Source organism: Girardinichthys multiradiatus, chromosome 3, assembly GCF_021462225.1.
Source record: "Girardinichthys multiradiatus isolate DD_20200921_A chromosome 3, DD_fGirMul_XY1, whole genome shotgun sequence".
Lineage (NCBI taxonomy): Eukaryota > Metazoa > Chordata > Actinopteri > Cyprinodontiformes > Goodeidae > Girardinichthys > Girardinichthys multiradiatus.
Genome location: NC_061796.1, coordinates 14,175,064 through 14,196,592, shown reverse-complemented (window position 1 = coordinate 14,196,592; position 21,529 = coordinate 14,175,064). Strand labels below are relative to the sequence as shown.

Genomic DNA, 21,529 nt, shown 5'->3' with positions numbered 1-21,529 from the left:
CGGGGCTTTATGTTTAGCAATGAAACGCTATAAAAAAAAACATGTTTTACAAAATATTTGCCATGCACTTATAGTTTGTGCTGAGATGAAATAGGAGTAATTAGAGCTCAGTTAATAGAATATTGAAAATGCATTTATTCTGTAACATTGATGTTTTGAGGAAAATAATAAGTTTTGGTTAGTGTTTAGGTAAAATTTATGTATTTAGTTCTTATCCATCTAAATTGACGCCATGAAAATCATGTAAAGACTATCTATGATAGGATAGTTGGATAAATAATTAATTAACAATTTAATTTAAGGATAGTTAAACGTAATATGCAGTATTAAAGTAATATATTTATACATATGTTAGTTAGATAGCGACGGATGTGTATTGGTAATTGAGAAAATGTTTCATACATTGTAAATAAAGGTGATTTCATTTACCATCACTCATTTAAGTGTTTTTGTCTGTTCACTCAAAACCTGGGGTCAATAAGTTTCTGTCAAAAGAAAGGGATGCCTCGGAAATACTAAATATCTTTTTCCTGGGAGGGTCTGTTGAACTGACAGTTGAAATGTATCTTCCTTCAACAAGTGAGACCTTTTATAACCATCTAGCTGTTGATTTATAGTTAGAGATGTGTTAATGTAAAAGCGCAGGCAGAAAACGCTCTGAATTGAATAAATGCAGTGTTGACGTGTCCCCACTAGATGGCAGCCGCCTATCGAATCAGCTATTGTCTGCTGAGAAGAAGAAGCCTCTGTGACCGTGAGGTGTTTGCCAAGTCAGAAGGAGAAGAAACGTGCTGAATGAAAAGGATGATTTTTTCTGTTTTGGTGCACAACCTCAGGTGTTCTCTGCTGCGCATTGAAAATAGACTTCTCCAGATAACCGGACTGGATGCACAGCTGGGTGAGTTTGATCCGGGTAAATAAACACTGCAGCTGTTTTATCACAAACTGAAACTAATTACTCCACTTTCTTTTGTAATTACAAGGCTTGATGTCAGCCTTCTCGCTCTGCTGGTTCTCCATGTTGTATTAATGCCTGACTCGGTGTGGAAACATGTGGATGTTTATCTGTCTGTATATAGCTCCAAGTCTGGCAGTGAATGGTCCCAGTCTTCTGCCCCGGATCGACCAGGACTCGCAGCACGATGAGGAGCAGACCACCAGCCTCCTGGACAGTATCCTGTGGATGGCGGCCCCCAAGAAGAGACGGACCATAGAGGTCAACAGAACCAGAAGGAGAGATGAAAGAAAATTTGACAAAGTTAAGGTACATTAAGAAGTCACAGTACATTTGTGTTCATAATAGATCAGCAGTTACGGTGGTATGTAACTCTTTATATGTACAGTCAGTGCCAAAGGTTTTGAAACTGAAAGAAATTTCGTTTTTCTCACTAACTTTATTGCTTCAATGTTAAACCCGTTTTAGGAAGTTCATCAAGTTTCCAGAAGCTGTAAATATTTTCAACGGGATTAAGATCTGTGAAGTTTCCTGGCTGTGGATCCAACATTTCAATGTTTTGATGCCTGAGACACTAAGTTAACACTTTTGCCTTGTGGCTTGTTGCTCCACCATGTTTGTCTCTCCTGGATCATTGGGCACAGTTGTTCTTGTAGGATGTTTTGATCCCATCTTTATTCATGGCAGCAGCTTTAGGTAAAATTGTGAGTGGTCCTACAGCCTGGGACAAGAGGTAAACCCAGCGCATGAACTGCCTCAGGATGATTCAGTGTCAGGATGGCACAGGACTTGGAAGGGTCGGCTCTTCCTTTTCTGGACAGTCCTCCCAGATGCTCCAAATAGTTCTATCAGAAAAAGTTCACCTCTTCTCTGCTGTCTAATCCTGGTGTTTCCTGCAGAATGCCATTCTGTCTTATATGTTTCTCTTGGACAGTAACACCCTTTCCTGTGAACACGCAGCGATGAAAGAATGATTTCTTGCACCACTGCTATTTAAAGCGTCCGTTCATGAAACCTTTCCCCTGAATTAGTCAGATCAATGAAATGTTACTTGCAGGGCTAAAACACAGAGCAAATTAGGTATTTGTGATTTAACTTAACTTTCATCAACATTCATTAACTTTGTAATAAATGACATTTCATCTGATCAGTCTTCATTGCAACTTGTACCCACTGCAAATTGCCACCATGTAAACTAACGCAGTAAAGTTTGTTAAAAACAAGATTTCCTTCCGGCTCAAAACCTTTAGCTTAGACTGTACAAAACAAGACAGAGTGCATAATAAGTAGAACACAGGGGTGATTATACTTTTAGTAAAAAAATCTTTCTGATTCCCTAATAATAGGTCCTTAAAATTAAGAGTTTTTGCATTTTATCAAGTCGTTCGTTATATCATATAAAGGCGTGTATATTTTAGCAATAATTTACCTGATACAAGAGGAAAAAATGCATTAGAATGAACATGTTTGCTTTGTTGGCAACTCTAGAAATTGTGTTGCTCATTTAACAGCATTTGGCAGACGATTTTATCCAAAGTGAATAAGAAATCCAGTTAATATATTTCAAGTAATAATATGGCTTTATAATGTTTTTTCCAAAGCACCAAATATTTAAATATGAACTTCTATATTTTCACCTAACATTGGTTTTAAAGAGATGTACAAGCTTGGAAAGGCAGCCATGCTGTGCAATAAAAAGTGCATCACTTAGTAACTCCCTCTGCTGTTTTTGTCTGCTCAACCAGTACAACATCGAGCCGTGTCCAGAGTGCGGCCATTTGAAGCAGAACTACATCCTGTGCGGCTTCTGTTACGCTAAGGTTTGCAGGGAGACCGCTCTGATTCGTCAACAGATCAAGGAAATGGAAGACGGCCCCCTGAGGGCCCCGACCGTGGAGACCGTCGTCCTGTATGAGGGGGAAACACCAAGCGAACAGGACAGAGAGAAGAGGATAGTGGAGCGGCCCAGGAAAAGACCTGCCTGGTTCAGCCACTAATACAGAGGACGTTCAGGCTTGTTGATATGAGTTTAACAGAGATGAACAACATATGTCAGTGTGTATGTTTTTTTTTTTTTTCCACAAGCGCATTTGTTGTAAGAAATCAGCTGTCTTAATGTCAGACAAGTTGCTCATGTGTTAGAGATGAATATGACAGAGGAACATGATGTGTAAATGTTTAAAAGTAAAGTCATTCAATAGGAAAAAACATTGTTTGGACCTTTTCTTTATACCTTTGTATCTTTTGATTGAAGGTGCAGCACTGCCTCTCCTTTCACAATAAAGCTCACAAAAACATTAGTTTCTAATAGCGGCGGTATTATTGTTAATCATCAAAAATTCAAATGATTTCTGTTGAGATAAGTGAGTGCAGGATGGACAGTGGAAGAGCTACATTATTAGAGACAGAAGCATGTTTTCTTCTCAGGCAGGTTAGACATTTAATGCCACTTCGACATGGCAGAAGGTTAGTTTGAGGAATGTGCATCCTCGTCACCACAGCGACGTGTTCGGACTGGTGCCTAAACTGGAGTCATGCGGTGCTGACTCTGGTGTCACAGAGCCGGGTGTTTTTGTTGGTTGGAGTCCAGCATACTTTCCTCTCCCTCATCATAGCATCACACGCTTTCTGATTCAGTTTCACTCTGATCGGACTCATGTTGCCAAAGTCCTCCTGTGGAAGAATGTCATGTAAAACACAAGACCCGGTGACTCGCTCAGGGTTTTAGTACGTTTCCTGTGTGGGATACTGCAGCTTGAACACTGCTGTGTCACGCACAATTATTTATACCCGTTGATTGTTTTCCCATTTTATCACTTTCCAACCAAAAACTTCTATGTACTTTATTGGGAGCAAACAAAGAAAGGTCTGTAATACAAGGTGTGCGAGTCAATATTTTGTGGGTTTTCAAATCCTGCCACAGATTCTCAATTTGAATTGTGTCTGGACTTTGACTGGACCATTATAACGCAGGAATATGCTTTAATTCAAACCACTTTATTGTAGTCCTGCCAGTATGTTCAGGGTCCACCTTGGTTTCAAGTCTTTTACAGTCTCTCGCAGCTTTACTTCCAGGATTACCCTGTATCTCTATCTTTGCATCAACTCCTATCAGCTTTCCTGTTTCAGCCGAAGAGAAGCATCCCTACAGCATGACGGTGCCACCTCTATGTTTCACAGAGGTGATTGTGTGTTCGCATTGATGTGCATTGATGTATGATTTTGCATATAAGCCAAAAGGTTCAGATTTGGACCCATCTGACCAAATAACCTTCCTTCACATACAGCGTTTCTGCCTCTTCTACATTGCTTGTGGAAAACGTTATATGGGGATGCTATAATATTTCAACAATGGCTTCTTTTTTAAAACTATTCTAAAAACACCAGATTTGTGGAGTGCACAATTAATGATTGTCCTGTTGGTCTATATCTTCCACCTGAGGGGTGAATCTCTGCAGCTCCTCCATAGTTACCATTGGGTCTCAATGCTCTCTTTACCCTACTTGTCACTTTAGGTGGAGGCCCATGTCTTGGAAGGTTTACGGTTGTGCATTAGAACGACAGGTGCTCGATGAGATGTCCAAAGTTTGGCATATTATTTTATAACACAGCTTTAACCTTTCCGACTTTAAGCCTGACCCGTCTGTTGTGTTCCTTGGTCTCTAAAGGGGCTCGAATGCAGATGCATGCCAGACTTCTCAGATTTTTATTTCTAAAAAAACTTGAGAACATGTCCTTTTCCTACCACTTCACATCAGATGCTACTTTGTGTCAATCTATCACAAAAATCCCAATTGAACATATTGAAGTTTGTGGTTGTAATGAGATAAAATGTGAAAACGTTCAAGTGCTGTGAATACTTGTGCAAGACAGTGTAAAAGCAGTAATAACAGAGTTTAAAATGGTCCTCTTCACTGTTAGGAAAGCACTTCTGAGTTAATGGGCCAGATTAAGAGAAGCACTCAGGCCTTCTACCGGCCTTCAACTTTGCGAGGAGACATTTGATCAGCAGCAGGTTAAAAGGGATCAAACTTTAATCCATTTAATATTACTGTCAGCACACATAAATTTATAGACCTGTAAACTTAAAGGATAGAATTACTACCTCTCCGTGGTATACTAGATCTACCTGTTTAAATGTAGCTATCTCCAACCACATCAACTCAAGGTGTTTATTGCTCTATGTCTGTAAAGAACACATTAAAGCTCATATTTACTCCAGTCGGCCAACATCATCATGGAAGTAGTTATAAAGCTCCTTTTCAGATGAAAACCAACCTCCAGAAAGTCCGAAGGGGGTCATTCACCAAATACACAACAATGTGACACAGAGGAGTAAAAATAGTAACAAGACGGGACATTTAAGACATCGCAACACAGAGAATCTCATCTCAGATGTCTTCATGCATATACTGACACAAACATCATTGACTACTTGTTTGCTTGTTGTGTTCTTCTCCCTTTATTAAGTTTTATTCAGCCTCAGTCTCGGCACACATCAAGAATTACAGACACCGATACATTCTTCCACCATGCACTGTGTGAGCAGGGGGGGCAGCTACCTTGTGAACTCCTACTGCGATCTTCAGGAGGACAATCTGTGGAAGAAGGAGAGCTACAGTAGCTGCTGGATAAATGTGGTGCTGGAAACAAGACCTCAGTACAGGTAAGTCGTTCAAAGTGCTTCATACTTTCTTTAGATCAGTCAAAGAAATCTAAGTTGGATGTGATGCCATGATAAGCAGTCTATTCAGAGAGCATCTTCTAGCCCAGCATATACCCCGCACCCTGACACCCCTGACAGAACCTGACCAGTGGTCAAGTTCCTTCTAAGTAGCTTATTGTTAGCTTTGATATTAACTGCAGTGTTATATCCTCATTTCTCATTCACTTTGGATGAAATTGTCTGCCAAATGCATAAACATAAAATAAATGGCAGACATAGTGCTTTATGCATTAAACTAGAACTGGCTTGAAATTGGACTTGGATTGTAAAAGTCTAAAAGCCACACTTAACTGCTAGTCAACAGAACAAGCTTACCTTTAGATGAAGAGCAATAATTTGAATGTGAATCATTAATCCTTGAAGAGTTTAATATGTTTTAAAGCAGTACATGAGCAACATTACAGTATATAATGCCATAATTACAGATTTACACATAAAGCAGCCAGTGACATCCTTCAAGAGTATTGATCCTTAGTTGGTCTGAAGCTGCATTGTTTGTTTATCATTTTAAAGTTAAACCTGTTGAAGGTTCAGAACATTTTCACTTTTAATTTTTCTTGGCTTGTGTCATCTTAAAGCAGTTATGTTTTTGAGAATACAACACATTTAAGTGTTACAGTGATGCTTGTAGCAGGGTTTTTCAGGGAGAGTGTGTGTGCTGTGTTCCAGGATGACGCTGTCAGAGACAGACAGCGTTCACAGAGAGAGTTACAAGCAGCAGCAGGTGGCCCACCTAATGGTTGAGAGGAGTCCCAGGCAGACACTGAAGCTGGGGACAGAGAGGGGAGTCACAACAGAGTACCAGCTGCCTTTCTTCAACAAGTGCAAAGAACCACAACGTTTCACCCGCACAGAAGAGCCTGTCATTGTAGGAAAGGGAAAGCTTGAAGCAAACAGAGAGGAAGGCCCCACCAAAACTCAGGACCTCTGCAAGCCAGTCAGAGAGAACTTCAGAGCTTCAAGTCTTATGTCCGCTCCAAGAGAAGTCTCCCATCGAGTACAGAGGAGGGTGTGAAGCAAGGAGGGGAAGAGAAATTAGAACTGCAGCTCTGCAAATAAAATCTAAACAGAGTAATCTAGATTCTTATTATTTACACACAATTGGAATCAAGACAGTAATTAAACAGATATCAGGTCTAATCTGCTAAGCTTGTATTTATATTATGATCACTTTTCAACAGTGAATACAAAATATATTTACAATAAACAATATATGTCTGCAAACTGCGAGGTATTCTTGTGAAATAAAACTAGATAAAAGCACAATCTAGTACTGACTGTGTTATATGCCTCAAGAACATTTATTTTTGTTGCTTAAGCCGCACGGCCTAGATTAATTATACTGACTTTAACTGATTGAGTATGATTTTATCTCACACTCTTCACTCTATATAATTGTGCAATATGAGCTCGCAAAGATAAAAGGTTCTGGAGACAAATCCAATGCGATAGTGCCCCCTTCTGGACAACAATAATTTGTTGGAGGGGAAAAAAATACAAGACAAACAAAAATATTGAGTTCATGAAAAAAATATATTTAAAGGATTGCACAAAGTGGTTGTTGACAATACAGGTGTACTCATGACATGAAATCCAGCACTTTTATTTCAGGAAAAAAACACGCACACACACAACAGCCTGGTTTCCCAAATAAAAAGGCTACATGTGTGAATGAATTCATGCTGTTACAATGGGCATTCGTGTGTTTTTATTGGAGTACAGATTTGTTTTGTGCACATGCAACTTCCATAAGGTGCTGTCTCCCAGATATTTATGAAGAAAAACATTTCACACCTTTAATAAGATGCAGATCTTTTCATGTTGATGGGAAAAAAATACTGTAGATGATTCAAAACTGAGGAAATGCCAGTATCAGGTGATTAGGTGAAACTAGGTCCTGCTGTTACCTCCCACAAATGTTCATTGGCAGGTGACTGAAAACATACAACCCCATTAAAACGCCTTAAAATATGTTGAAAATTATTATTTTATCTAGAGATTAAAATTTAGTGTTGAACTTCATTCCTAAGCATATATTCTTACACTACATTAGCGGATTTATTTGTATCCTGAATTTCTCTTTAAGATAAACTTAATTTTTTTTTATACATTACCATAGAAAAGAAAGATACTTTTTCCATTTAAAGTGCCATCAAATACCACCTGACGGATCTAAGTGCATTTTAATTCACCAAACATTTAAATTAAAGCTATCAAGTCTATCAATTCAGGCTTCAGAGGTTAGACCATTATTTTTATGATGTGTAACTGAGAGGTCATGAATGAGATGAAAGCAGACATGGAAAAAAAAAAACCTTCTGAATCAGATTACCTCTTAGGTATTTGCATAACATTCCTATCAGATGATCCCTGCTCCACATTCACCTAACATCCTTAAAAGCCACAAATGGTGACAAAAACAGCTTATCTAGGTCACTTTTTGTCACTCTGAATTCTCCCTGTGAATATGGCTTCTTCAGCTCTTTTGTGTTTCTGCAAAGTGATCTGCAGCTGCCAGTGGTTCAAGTAAACCCACATGAGGCTTCCATTCTTCCTCTTGTCCATGTTCATCAGATCTGCACAGTGCTTGTCTCTCTTAAAAATATCCTTTAAATCAGACTCTAGGTCCAGCTCTGCAGCGATGGGATCTTTGACAACCTTAAGCAGCATGTTCTTCTCCATCTCCAGCCGATGCTCACGGGGCTGGATGAGAGAGCAGTAGGCGTTCTGACGCTCCACGAGCAGACCCTCCAGCTCCCTCATAGTGGCCATGGCTCCCTGGTACCAGCTGGTCTCTCTTTCCAGGGCGTCACGCAGTGCAGCACCAGCAGCGCCGGATTTGACTAATTTCTGCTTCTCGTCATTCAGTGCCTCTCGCTCCTTATGTAAAAGACACAAAGTTTTATTTTTAAGAAGACAATAAAGAATGAACAAGAATGGGGAAGAATAGCTCAGCTAAAGTAGGAGTGAGTCAAGAGAAAAGGGAAAGGAACAGTACCTGTTCCAGCTGTTTCCGTTGCTGGATTAGATGCTGGCTGTGTGAGATCAGAGCCTGCTGGTATCCTTTTACCCTCTGTCTCTCCTTCTCTACTTCCAGCTCAAGCATAGCCACTGACCTGCGGCTCTCTGTCAGCGTGTCCCGGTAACGTGCCTCCATCTCACTTTTAATTGTAGACACGTCTTTGTCGTACTGGACTTTAACTTTCTGGATCTCCTTCTGAGAGTCCCTCGTCCATATCCAACCTTTAAAGACAACAGTAGACATCAATGAGAACAATTTTAAGTAATACAGCAATAATATCCAGAGGAGCAGAGTAAGTATTGGAGTTTATATCCAGCATATCTAGTCTTACTGAAATTGAAATAAAGATGCTACAAAAAGCATCATGAAAATAGCTATTGTTCATTTAGGGGTCCAAAACTCCTTGACAAAGAGTTTTTTTCCCCCTACTTTTCCAGTCTCAAATTTCCATAGTTTTCAAGCATTTTAAAACTATTTACGAAAAAAAGAAGGCAACAATAATTGTCTTAAGATAAAGTCAGGAAACCATCCAACTCTGCATGCTTTTCAATCCACCATTCCTCTCATTTATTTAAAAAAAACACCCAATCCAAATCTCTCTAGAGGCGTCTTGTGTAACTCACGGAACGCTGCCAGCCCCAGCATGGGGACCAGCAGGGCATAGTTCCATTGGTTGCCATCACCGGCGCCCGCCTCCCTCCCTCTGCGGTCTGGTTGGATGTTCCATCCGGGGGGGGTCATTCAAGTTGTTCATGGAGTCTGCTAGAAGGACAAACAAATAAAAAACCAAACAAAAACACAAGTTTTATTTACGTTTATTACTTCTGCAGTTAACAGTTGGATATACCGATTTGTCTGCGGTTTTGAATAACTATGGGTAAAAACATTAGTTATCAGACTCTAATGACAAAACAACTGTGTAAGTGCAGACTAATAGCACAGGTTCCTGAAAGATATTGTGGCTATTTTACGCTTTAAAGGCTTAAACTTAAATTTAGTGTTGGAATTTTGATGTAAAGAATTATAACTGATGTTAGTATTAACAAAATGCACTTTAGTACCACAAACATGTCTGCAAAAACTGCAGATGTTTTGACAGTCTGTGGCGATGACACCTGAGCAGGTTTGACAGTTTAGCTGAGCAAAACAAAGCTAGCGTCAGCTAGCATGATGGATAACCTTTAGCTTTGCGGCTACGGTATTTACCATCATTATATAAAAATTATATAAAGTTATATATCAAAACATTATTTTTCAGTTTAATATACTCGACTGCGTCTCACCTTGAATGAAATACCTAGGTCACTTATGCTTTTGTTCCTCCATACTCCGTTTGTACAATTATAAACGGCTTTCTATTCCACAAAGCTGGATAGGGTGGTTTATTTAAATCTACTGACAAAAAAAACTTTATGTATATGTCACAAAACACCAGTTTTTTTTCTTTTGAAGTTTAATCACACCATTGAATCCAACATTATTATTAAAAACATATTTATATGTCTTATGAGTAAAAATATTATGTGTAAATATGTATTTACCCCCCTTTGTACAGTGGTTTGGTCCAGTCCGACACCATATTTCTTCCTCCAACTTCAGCGGAACAATAGTTCTCCAAGCGACAACATGGCGACTGTACGCGCGGCGTCGCGTCTCCTCTCCAAGAGGGTGCTCTGTAACACGAAAGCGGTCAGTAACTACAACTGTAGATTCAAACATATTTGTAAAAGTCCTTAAACAGATATACTGTGATTATTTGTGTAGATATGACTTATTTTTTTAGGCTGACATCAAATAATGCTTGCTTTCATAACCGCCGAATGGTTGCTTGCGTAACCTATTATGTAGCGTAGGGTGTCTCAATGTGACTCCTCAAATAACAGTATTATAGCTATCCCAAGTAAGAATAACAATTTTGTACAAATATGCCAGATGTATTCGTTTTTCATATTATACCATTCGACCAATATTTGACTATATTCTGTTTTATTTAAAACTTTGTAATCAGTTCCGTATGTGGACTTACATGCTGCTAATAATGTCGTACATTAAATGATTGCACACATAACATGGATCTGTTTATCATCATGCGTTCTGCATGATGATAAACAGATCCAAACGTTGGTGTAAAATATGCTTTTTTTAAAGCAGCTGTAGATGATGTTGCTTCAGGTCAAACCTTGTAGTGTCTCAGATTCATAGTCCACATTTACCCCCTTTGTCCTTGGCATCATGAACAGTAAATAAAATGCAGTTTTCTGATCAGTTCTTGAATTTCGATGGTTTGATTTAAATCAGGCAGTTGTGCAAAACGTGCCTCAATACAATAAAGCCATCTAGTGAAGTTGGAGTGGACAAAAAACTGCCAACATCCAAGATGGCTCATTGAGATTTTTTTGTTTTTATTTAAAACCAGACTTATTTAAGAAACACTTACATACTGATGTATTTTGAAGAAGATTCCTGGTTTCACTAGTTATAATCCAACTGCACTTCTTGTAGAAAATAAAACTTTATTTATGTGGATCTGCTTCAGATGTGGTTATTTTTAGTAAAGTTTGTCTTTAGTTTCATTATTGTTCATTTTCCTTGTACATTGTGTTTAGAACAGACATCTTTTTGTTCGAGTTTATCGCAGGTCTGTTTGTTTTACTGTTATTCCATCAGCAATTGGCCCCAAACTCAATGAAGCAAACAAGGACCCCAATGATGAAAGTTTATGGAAAGTCCAAAACTAGCTTTTTCAGTACTTTATAACCAGAATCAGAATCCGCTTTATTGCCAAGTTCGTACATACAAACAAGGAATTTGCCTCTGGTACACTTTGCTCTTTTGTTCTGTTTTTGCATTACAGAATATACAAATTTACAATTTACAATATACACATATCTAATAAACGTATAACTTGTCATATTCATGATTGTGAATATTTAGAAAGGGGAAACTGATTCATTTTTTGTAAAAATATTAAATGGAAAGTTGTTTAAAGTTATAAGTGTGTGTGTGTTGTTGATTTTTTTTCATCTTTTCAATTCAATTCAATTCAAAAATACTTTATTAATCCCAAAGGGACATTTAATTTAATTTTAGAGGAAATGGTTCAGGTTGGGTTTACTTTTTTTATATTGTGATTCTGATATTAGAATAATTGGTTTATTTGTGATGAATAACAATTGCACTTTAAATATTGTTGCAGAGCACACATGTCTGGCCCTTAGACCTTCATTACAAACTACTTACAGTTGAACATTTAAATAAGGGGTGCACCGATTACAGTTTTGTGGCCGATCACCAATCTTTAAAAAGCCTGATCTGCCGATTCCGATTTTGGCCGATACCGGTTTTCTTTATAACTGGCAGGTGTCATAAAGTCAAAACACACCTTCAATGCCTCAATTTTATGTTGTCAACAGTTGTGAACCGCGCACATGCAGACGTGACCTGGTGGATGGGTCTGTCAGTCAGCCCCCTCTCAGGGCAGAGCAAAAAGGGGACATTGGGTGATTATCAGACCTCCTAATTTAAGTGCAACGTCCCTGTCTGGAATTATATTTTGGAAGTTTTACCTATTGAGTCTGATATTCTTTTGAAAGGATTATAACTCATTAAAGAGGAAAATATGTGCCAGCAGTTCTTTGATAGAGGTGGTAACTTAGAGTCTAAGGATCAAGAGGTCATTCCTATTTATCCACTAAACTCAAAACGGTACATCAAGGTACATGTTCATTGACGTGTGTAGAGACCGAAAATGGTCGGGGTTTGTGGTGCTGAGGCATTCACAATAAACATCTAGATTCTGAGTAATCTGTTGATCAATCCTGCCATCCTAGTGGTTGAGAGAGTAAAAGCATTTCTCTATCTGATGTAACAGGGCAGATGGTTTTCTGTTTTCCACATCTGTAATGGTTTGATGTGTTGTACTTATTTTATTATTATAAGGATAATTCAGTTTTATTAAACCTGTACATAATGTTGATGGGCATCATGATTTACTAACAAACCGGATTCCTGACTGCATTCAGACTGTCACTAGCGTTTATTCATAGAGTCCTTTTGTTAGGAGCACAACCTTCCTGTCATCCATGTGAGTTTTAAAATGTTTCTCTTCTCCGGCAGGTCCCTGCTGCTGCAGTTCAGAGTTCCAGGAACTTTCACTTTTCCATCTATGGCAAGAAAAAAAATGCTAAAGTAGCCGATGATGTGAGTTCTTTTTGTTAGATGAAAAACGTATGGTGCCCTTTAGATGGGCTTCACGTTTTTGGAGGTGGTGCTTCTATTGGGTAGTGCCTGGTGCTCGCAGTGTTTGCAAAGCACCTTAATTGGAAGTTTAAAAATTCCTTCTCTATCGGACTTTCTTCAGATCTCCACTCAGTATCCTGTAGTGGATCATGAGTTTGATGCTGTGGTGGTGGGAGCTGGAGGAGCAGGACTTCGGGCTGCTTTTGGCCTATCAGAGGCTGGCTTCAACACCGCCTGCGTCACCAAGCTCTTCCCCACCAGGTCTCATACTGTCGCTGCACAGGTACCCCAGCATAATGGTTTATTTTGGAAAGCTCTTGGTCTTAAATCCACTGATCATGTGTTGTAAAATTGTTTGGTAAGATGTTCCTCTTGTTTCTAGGGGGGCATAAATGCAGCTCTGGGTAACATGGAGGAGGATGACTGGCGTTGGCATTTCTACGACACGGTGAAGGGATCGGATTGGCTTGGAGACCAAGATGCCATCCATTACATGACAGAGCAGGCTCCTGCAGCCGTAGTGGAGGTAAGATCTTTTGCTTGCACATTTTTGGCACTGCCCACAACGGATGATTATCCATGAGAGTTGATGCTACATTCCTACACTGCTCCTTAACTCTATAAAAACTGTTCAGTGAAGCTATGAGTCAGTAATTGATAGAAAACTGATGTTGCCTACTTTTCTCAGCTGGAAAACTTTGGCATGCCATTCAGCCGCACCGAAGACGGGAAGATCTACCAGAGAGCCTTCGGGGGTCAGAGTCTCAAGTACGGAAAGGGGGGTCAGGCGCACCGCTGCTGCTGTGTGGCGGACAGGACAGGACACTCCCTGCTGCATACGCTTTATGGAAGGGTGAGAACATCAACTTCTCTCTTCAGCTCAGTCTGAGAAGTTTGTATTTCTGTTGAACTTCAATAAACTGCATTTCTCTCATCACACTTCCTGCCTTTTGTTCAGTCACTCCGTTATGACACCAGCTACTTTGTGGAGTACTTCGCCCTGGATCTGCTGATGGAGGACGGGCAGTGTAAAGGAGTTATTGCTCTATGCATGGAGGATGGCTCCATTCACCGCTTCAGAGCCCAGAACACCGTCATCGCCACCGGGTATGACATCCTCTCAGTTGTCAGCTTGGATGGAGTCAGAGTTATACTAAGACTTAAAAATTCTTTCTTTTAGCGGTTATGGAAGGACATATTTTAGCTGCACATCTGCCCACACAAGTACAGGAGACGGAACCGCTATGGTGACCAGAGCCGGCCTGCCCTGCCAGGATCTGGAATTTGTGCAGTTTCATCCGACTGGTGAGAAATGTATCTTTATTTATTTATATATGTATGTATGTGCGTATGTACTAGTATGGTGTAGGGCCTCCTTTTGTGGCAAATACAGCGTCAATTCGTCTTTGGAATGACTTGAACCATTGAAACCGACGTTTGGCATTGGCATGAGGGTTAGGGTTAACCCTAACCCAGAAGTAATACCAGAAATACTTTTACATGATGTTTTAGATGAGATTAAGAAAAACTACGAAAGGAAAACAGTGCGGCCGTCCAGGTTTTGCAGTAAAGAATTCTAACATTGTATGTTTTCACACCAACAACTTTGACTATTAGTTTTAATTCTTCTTGATTTTTGCATCTCTGATCATCTGTCTCCAGCTTGTGAATGAATCACTTTTCTGGTCAGACATGGTGACAGATATGCCTCTTGGAAGGATTGAAGGTCATCCTTATTTTGTTTCTGCCAGACCTTTGACACCTAATAATGCTGCACAGTGATGAGGGCTGTGTGGATTTATCTTGCCTTTTTTCATGCATTCATTATACTTTTATTCTCCTGTTAGACAAATACAAAGCATTTCAGCTGTTTGCCATCACTTTAACATGGGAATGTTTACAGGGATCTATGGAGCTGGATGCCTGATCACAGAGGGCTGCCGTGGTGAAGGAGGAATCCTGATCAACAGCGAGGGGGAGCGCTTCATGGAGCGTTACGCACCCAATGCCAAAGACCTGGCCTCCAGAGACGTAGTGTCCCGCTCCATGACAATAGAGATCAGGGAGGGCAGGTATGAACACAAACCAGGTTCTGTTCTGTAACTGTAGGCATTTTAGAATCAAAGTTGCTCAACGTGTCTTTCCTAATTTCTTTAGAGGTGTGGGTCCAGAGAAGGATCACGTGTACCTTCAGCTCCACCACCTGCCTCCTCAGCAGCTGGCCACAAGGCTGCCTGGAATCTCTGAGACGGCCATGATCTTCGCTGGAGTCGACGTCACTAAAGAGCCCATCCCTGTCCTGCCCACAGTGCACTATAATATGGGAGGAATACCCACTAACTACAAGGGGCAGGTACGTCATCTGATCCGATCCACCACTCGTAAATTTCTCCTCAGACTATTAATCACATGGTGCATTTTTCACTGGTAGGTGATTGATCACATCAATGGTGAGGACAAGGTGGTCCCTGGACTGTACGCCTGTGGTGAGGCAGCTTGTGCCAGCGTGCACGGAGCTAACAGGCTGGGTGCTAACTCCCTGTTGGACCTGGTGGTGTTCGGGAGAGCCTGTGCCCTCACAATTGCTGAAGAGCACAAACCTGGTGTGGAATTCTCTTTTTTTTTGGATACATCCGTAGAAATTTAAAATGCTAAACCTTTCCCTTATGTTAAAACAAATGAATTTGTAAGATTAGCGAAGCCTTAATTGTTTTTTCTTTTGTCAGGAAACACAATTGTTTTGAAAACAGCAGTTAAATTAGCAGTGTTGCATGTGAAATTTACATTTGGGTAAACTCTGCTCATCCTCCTTCACTGCTAACACTGGTGTTTTCATCTTTTCAGGAGAGAAGTTGTCCGCACTGAAGCCCAGCGCAGGAGAGGAGTCTGTGGCCAACCTGGATAAGCTGAGGTTTGCTAATGGAAGTCTGAGAACATCTGAGATCAGGCTTAATATGCAGAAGGTGGACACTTTAAACACATTCACATCAGTGAACTACAGATGGGCACATAAGTGTTCACCAAAAGCTAAAAAACTTGTTTTATGTCTCTGTTTTCAGACCATGCAGAACCATGCTGCTGTCTTCCGTACCGGCTCTGTTTTGAAGGAGGGATGCGATAAGATGGACGACATCTTCCAGAGCATGGAGAAGATCAAGACCTTTGACAGAGGTAGACTACAGATTTTAATCTTGGCTATTTTTGGGTCCAGCTTTGGCTATGTGGGGAACACCCCACTTTTTGTGATTTTTCTCATTTTGTTTTTTTATTTTTATTTTTTGTTTTAGGCATTGTGTGGAACACAGATTTGGTGGAATCACTGGAGCTGCAGAACCTCATGCTGAACGCCGTCCAAACCATCAACTCTGCTGAGCAAAGAAAGGAGAGCAGGGGAGCCCATGCCAGAGAGGACTTCAAAGTTAGTTCTTAGATTTCTTCATACAATTATTTTAGACCCCCAAAAGTCTTTTCACTTAGCCGCTCTTTATATTTCGTTATCTTCACTCATTTAAAAACATATTATTACTTTCTATTCAGGATTTTTTATTGTTTCCTTAAGTGTTTTTTTTCCCAAATTTCCCTCCCACACACTTGTGGATCTACCTTGCATTTTAACGGACTAGGGAGACATCCTCCTTAAGGCAAATAAAACATCACCTTCCTATGGTCAGCGACTGTAGCATTTGATGTAATTTGGTCATCAGCTACGCTTGAGTACCACAATGTTTTTGGACATGATAAAAATAAGAAGAGGGCAGTCGGATTAGTTTTCAATATAATTCAGCTTATTTTCTGACCACTTGGGGGCGCAACAAGCATTTTCAGGTATGCCAACACATATGGCCAGATGAGAAACTGAGTGGAGTTTTAAAATTATGTTTTGTTTTTATTGCACGTGTAGTCCAATTCTTACATAGTCTGTCACCATGGTAACCTATGCTAGAAACCTAAATTGCTCCAGGGCTCTTGATTGGAGACTGGCGGCTCTCTGAATCTACAGTATCTTCTTTGTGTTACAGGATCGTGTTGATGAGTACGACTTCTCCAAGCCCCTGGAGGGTCAACAGGAGAAGCCCTTCAATCAGCACTGGAGGAAGCACACCATGTCATACGTAGACCCCAAGACTGGAAAGGTTTCATTTAGTCTGTTTGTCACACATCGTTTTCAAAATTCACCATCATTCGTGATGTCTAACTTACTTTTCACTCTGACCCATCCTAGGTGACGCTTAGGTACCGCCCTGTTATCGACCACTCCCTGAACGAACAAGACTGCGCCCATGTTCCTCCTGCCATCCGCTCTTACTAAGAAGCTCTCATCCACCTCGTCTCATGCAGATAGATCGTTAACTGCTATTTTCACAGAGAAAACTGTTTATGTTGCACATTTGAAACCATTTAGAGAAGTAAATCATAAAAACTGCCAGCTTCAGATCTGGGTGTCACATTCGTGTGTTTGTCCTTCATGCGTGCTTAGCCTCAACTTCTATCAGCAAGGTTCACGTGGCCTCACACACATACACATACACATACACACCCCATCTGAGCTCTGCTCTTGTACTTATTAGAAACTCAGACAGGTGGAAGACTGAAGAAGTTAGATAACAGATAAGTGAACAGCTTTCACCAGTCAAGCTTGGATTTCTGTGATGACACCACACTTTCCTACGCTTGTTGCTCTAAATACTTGTGTGATTTATATTCTCTACTTTTAGCTGAGTGAGAATAAATGTAATTTGATGCGCACATGTCACAGGAAGGTTTTAAGTATGTAAATATTTCAGGAATGTGCAATAAATATTGTAAGTTTTATTATATGCACCATTTAAAGCAGCTCCTCTCTGGGCCTCGTGCTTAATGTGTCTCTACGGTGTCTGTTCAGTAATTAATCAGCTAAAGCTTTCTGCCGTATATAAGTATAAATGTTAACCAAAAGTTGCTATTTGAATATCTTCAACTACATTAAAATCTCACCTGATAGAACAATGACTCTGCTGTCGCTACTCCTCTGAGAACATTTTCCGGAAAAGGTCAGTGAGTGCCTCTGTCAGAGTAACCTGAGCTGCAGGCGAAGACTCTTTCCATTCAGAAGACAGAACAAAGCTGTGTAAGAGTGGGATTGCATTCGACCTGAGCGAACGTATTGTAAATCCATAAAGACTTGATGCTGAAGATGGAAGAAATGCTCGATGTTGACTTGATGCAAAAAAATAACACATTATTCTTTATGATTTTCATATAATTGAGTGATCATTATTTTCTTTTAAGGGGAAAAAGTGACTTTTTTTTTTTCCATTTGTATTTGTTTTCATGTATTCAATAAAGTTTAATGCTTTACATAGAACAAAAGCTCTCGGTTGTACCTTGTTGGTTAAAAGGGGCACAGCAAAGTGTCCTGTTCTTAGAGCTCAGGCACAAAGCAATGCCAATTGAGCTTTACAAATGTCAGTGCTCTGACATTTTGAGGCATTTTAAAGAACACCTGAAACCTGTATATCTGTCAGAAATACCAACCACAGCTTTTTCCTGTGTAACACTTCCTGCAAAGAAGGAGGCTGGTTGTCATGTTAAGACAAGCTTCAGCCTAGCTTGAGTGAGCAGCATTGTAATTCTTCAGAAAGAAACAAGACAAAATTGATCCTATGGGAGAGTTTTGTCCTCATCTGCATGTGACCTCTGCATGACCTCCTGGCATCTCTAAAACTTCCCAAAGCAGAATGAAATATAACAAGTGCTAACATGTACATGTACAGCACTTTGAGTGCTTTGTTGCTGAAAAGCGCTATATAAATAAACTTGACTTGACATAAATCTGACTTTGCACCTGGAGCTAGCAGAGTGAATACTTTTTATTTTTTTAGGTTACACAAATAATAAGAGAGCCACTTTTTAGTATTCACATATAAAGCCCTTATTGATCTAGCTCCATCATACATCAGAGATCTAATTGTTCCATATGTTCCTAACAGAGCACTTCGTTCTCAGACTGCAGGTTTACTGGTGGTTCCTAGAGTCTCTAGAAGTAGAATTGGAGGCAGATCCTTTAGTTATCAAGCTCCTCTCCTGTGGAACCAGCTCCCAGTTTTAGTCTGTGAGGCAGACACCCTGTCTACTTTTAAGGCTTAAAACTTTCCTTTTTGATAAAGCTTATAGTTAGAGTGACTTAGTTTATCAGGGAGGGAGGCTTCCTCCTTCCCTGTTGGATGGAGTAAGGGGGAGTCAGGTTTAGCCTAAACCGGCTCAGTTATGGTTGAGGTGCAAACACACCCTCCGTTTCTGCTACCTGTATGACCCCTTCTCTTTTCCAATGGTTATAATTAGTCTGACAGAGAAAGGTATCCCAATCATTGTGGTTTTTAGTATAACAATGACCATCAGTGGGACCCTTTGTGGGGTGCCTTGAGACGACATTGTTGTAAATAAGCGCCGTTTAACTAAATAATCTGAACTGAAACTATCTCTGTAGTTATGCTGCTATAGGCTTAGGCTGCTGGAGGACATAATGACCACTCTCACCCTCTTCGCTACATTCTCACACTACTCTCCAATTTTGCATTATTTGCTGTTATTTCAGCTTTTAACTTTGTTCTCTCTTTTCCTAGCAGCTACACCTGGTCTGACTCTGTCTACCTGTGACACCTTTCTGGAGAGGGGAATCGTCCGAGCTTCTGCTGGCAACAACTTAATGCTAACCCTCTACCGATGATCCACATCGCCCTGTCTTTTAGTGTTTAACCTTTTCTCTCTCCTAGACATAGCAATTGACTGAGCTTAACTGTAACTAATTATATGTGCTCTCTTTCAGACTCTAACCTTGAAAACTGGCTCAGACTTTATCTGTTCTTTCTTTCTAGGTGAAACGACTAAAGGAGCTACATCCATTAACATTTACTTTTCCTTCCCATAGAAAGTACTCCTGGATCAGTGCTTCTTTGTTCTCTTTGTGTCTCTGCTCTGTTCTCTCTAACCCCCAGTTGGTCGTGGCAGATGCCCGCTCACACTGAGCCTGGTTCTGCTGAAGGTTTCTTCCTGTTAAAAGGGAGTTTTTCCTCTCCACTGTCGCTACATGCATGCTCAGTATGAGGGATTGCTGCAAAGTCAACGCCAGTGACTATCCACTGTCTCTACATGCTCATCCAGGAGGAGTGAATGCTACAAGTCACTGACTGGATGCAATCTGCTGGGTTTCCTTAGATAGAAAAACTTTTTATCCAATTTGAATAAATAACTGACTGCACTGTTCAATGGTTAGAATTAATTGGAATGTATGAACCTGACTGTTGTGAAGTGCCTTGAGACAACATGTGTTGTGAATTGGCACTATATAAATAAAACTGAATTGAATTATTCAAATAACAATCCACTCTTTCGATCATAAATGAAACTTGTTTCATGTGTGATTGACAATGATCATTAAAAATGTATAAGAAAAAATAGAGTAGCAGAATACATGAATAATAAAAAACATACGGCGTGAAGACTAATCAAACTACAGAAGGAGCTATCGTAACATTAGCAATTGTAGAAAGTAAACTTGGGAAACCTTAGAAAATAGTAAAACAATGTGACATCAACAAAGTGGATACCTGGATTGTGTACATATATTAAACAAAAAAATATATAAAAAAACAAAAACAGAACCATTAGAAAAACCTGTAGATAAAAGTGCAATGCTAAAAAAAATTCAAAACAAGATTCCCAAGTCATCAATTCCTGTGTGTTTTGCCTTTCCACATAAAGAGCATGAAATGTCAACCAATCAACCTACTAATAATGTAGTGAAATTCAGCAACAGTTAAAGAATAAATGTACAATTAAATGGTCATTACATATTGGTTAAATCATCATCTTCATCAGAGTTATTGGAGCGGTCACAAAACACAGCAACAACGGTCAGCAGGGGCATCTGGGGGGCTGTGGGGGTCCTTCTTAGACAAGGCTGTAGTAATCAATCTGTTAGTTAGGCCATGCAGACAGGGAAGGCCAAGTATGGCCGCAAGAACCGCAACAGAAGTCATGGCAGCAATAATAAAAGCTTTCTTTTACCAAATGTGACAGTAAACCAGTAAATCAAATCATCAACCCCTCAATCTTCACCACTTGATTTGCCAGGGTGTGCAGGCCATCTAGAGCTCTGGCAACTGAGCCATCAGGAGCTGTATTGTTTGGAATAAAGGTGCAACAAAGAACAAGCACAAACACTGGCCTTTTCAGCCAACAACGTATCTAAGGCCATAAGAGAAGTGGGGGGAAGCTGCTCAGATAACCCTGCCACTGCTTCCCTGTTGAGGTTTGCTAACCGTTGCACATTGTAATGAACTTATAAGTACTGCGATTAACATTTTTGTTTGGGGTAACCCAAAGAACTATCAATTCAAACCCATTGACAACTGGACTGTCTAGTTCACTAGGGGCCCCTATAGCATAAAAACAAGTGGGACTGCCACGTGTTAAAGAGAAATCTACTGAATACTTTTAGATTATACAAACACCAAAATAGCTACTTTATAAAATTCACCCCCATGAATGGGGGGAGCATACTTTTTAAAAATTTTCTTTGTAAAAGATGCACTACATTCTGTTAGTC

The 21,529-nt window shown here is 40.0% G+C and overlaps 4 protein-coding genes across 4 annotated transcripts; 3 read left to right on the top strand and 1 right to left on the bottom strand.

Moving 5' to 3' along the window:
- The first annotated feature begins 722 nt into the window (after positions 1–722).
- mrpl32 (mitochondrial ribosomal protein L32) lies at positions 723–3,255 on the top strand. Its single transcript, XM_047361348.1, has 3 exons — positions 723–898; positions 1,080–1,264; positions 2,701–3,255. The coding sequence occupies exons 1-3, from the start codon at positions 796–798 to the stop codon at positions 2,950–2,952; spliced, it is 540 nt and encodes a 179-aa protein (XP_047217304.1). The 5' UTR covers positions 723–795; the 3' UTR covers positions 2,953–3,255.
- Positions 3,256–5,298: 2,043 nt separating this feature from the next.
- On the top strand, positions 5,299–6,944 carry zmp:0000000930 (telethonin). Its single transcript, XM_047359132.1, has 2 exons — positions 5,299–5,621; positions 6,351–6,944. The coding sequence occupies exons 1-2, from the start codon at positions 5,488–5,490 to the stop codon at positions 6,694–6,696; spliced, it is 480 nt and encodes a 159-aa protein (XP_047215088.1). The 5' UTR covers positions 5,299–5,487; the 3' UTR covers positions 6,697–6,944.
- A 251-nt stretch (positions 6,945–7,195) lies between these two features.
- Positions 7,196–9,457, bottom strand: LOC124864353 (coiled-coil domain-containing protein 127-like). Its single transcript, XM_047359121.1, is given in 4 exon segments — positions 7,196–8,561; positions 8,680–8,924; positions 9,327–9,429; positions 9,431–9,457. Coding segments are annotated over 4 exon segments (822 nt in total). The 3' UTR covers positions 7,196–8,114.
- An 812-nt stretch (positions 9,458–10,269) lies between these two features.
- On the top strand, positions 10,270–17,376 carry sdha (succinate dehydrogenase complex, subunit A, flavoprotein (Fp)). Its single transcript, XM_047362122.1, has 15 exons — positions 10,270–10,392; positions 12,820–12,903; positions 13,064–13,225; positions 13,325–13,468; positions 13,631–13,795; positions 13,901–14,049; positions 14,123–14,247; positions 14,846–15,014; positions 15,100–15,295; positions 15,374–15,545; positions 15,787–15,905; positions 16,002–16,113; positions 16,230–16,360; positions 16,962–17,075; positions 17,165–17,376. Exons 1-15 carry the CDS (start codon positions 10,330–10,332, stop codon positions 17,249–17,251), a joined length of 1,992 nt encoding a protein of 663 aa, XP_047218078.1. The 5' UTR covers positions 10,270–10,329; the 3' UTR covers positions 17,252–17,376.
- The last annotated feature ends 4,153 nt before the right edge of the window (positions 17,377–21,529 follow it).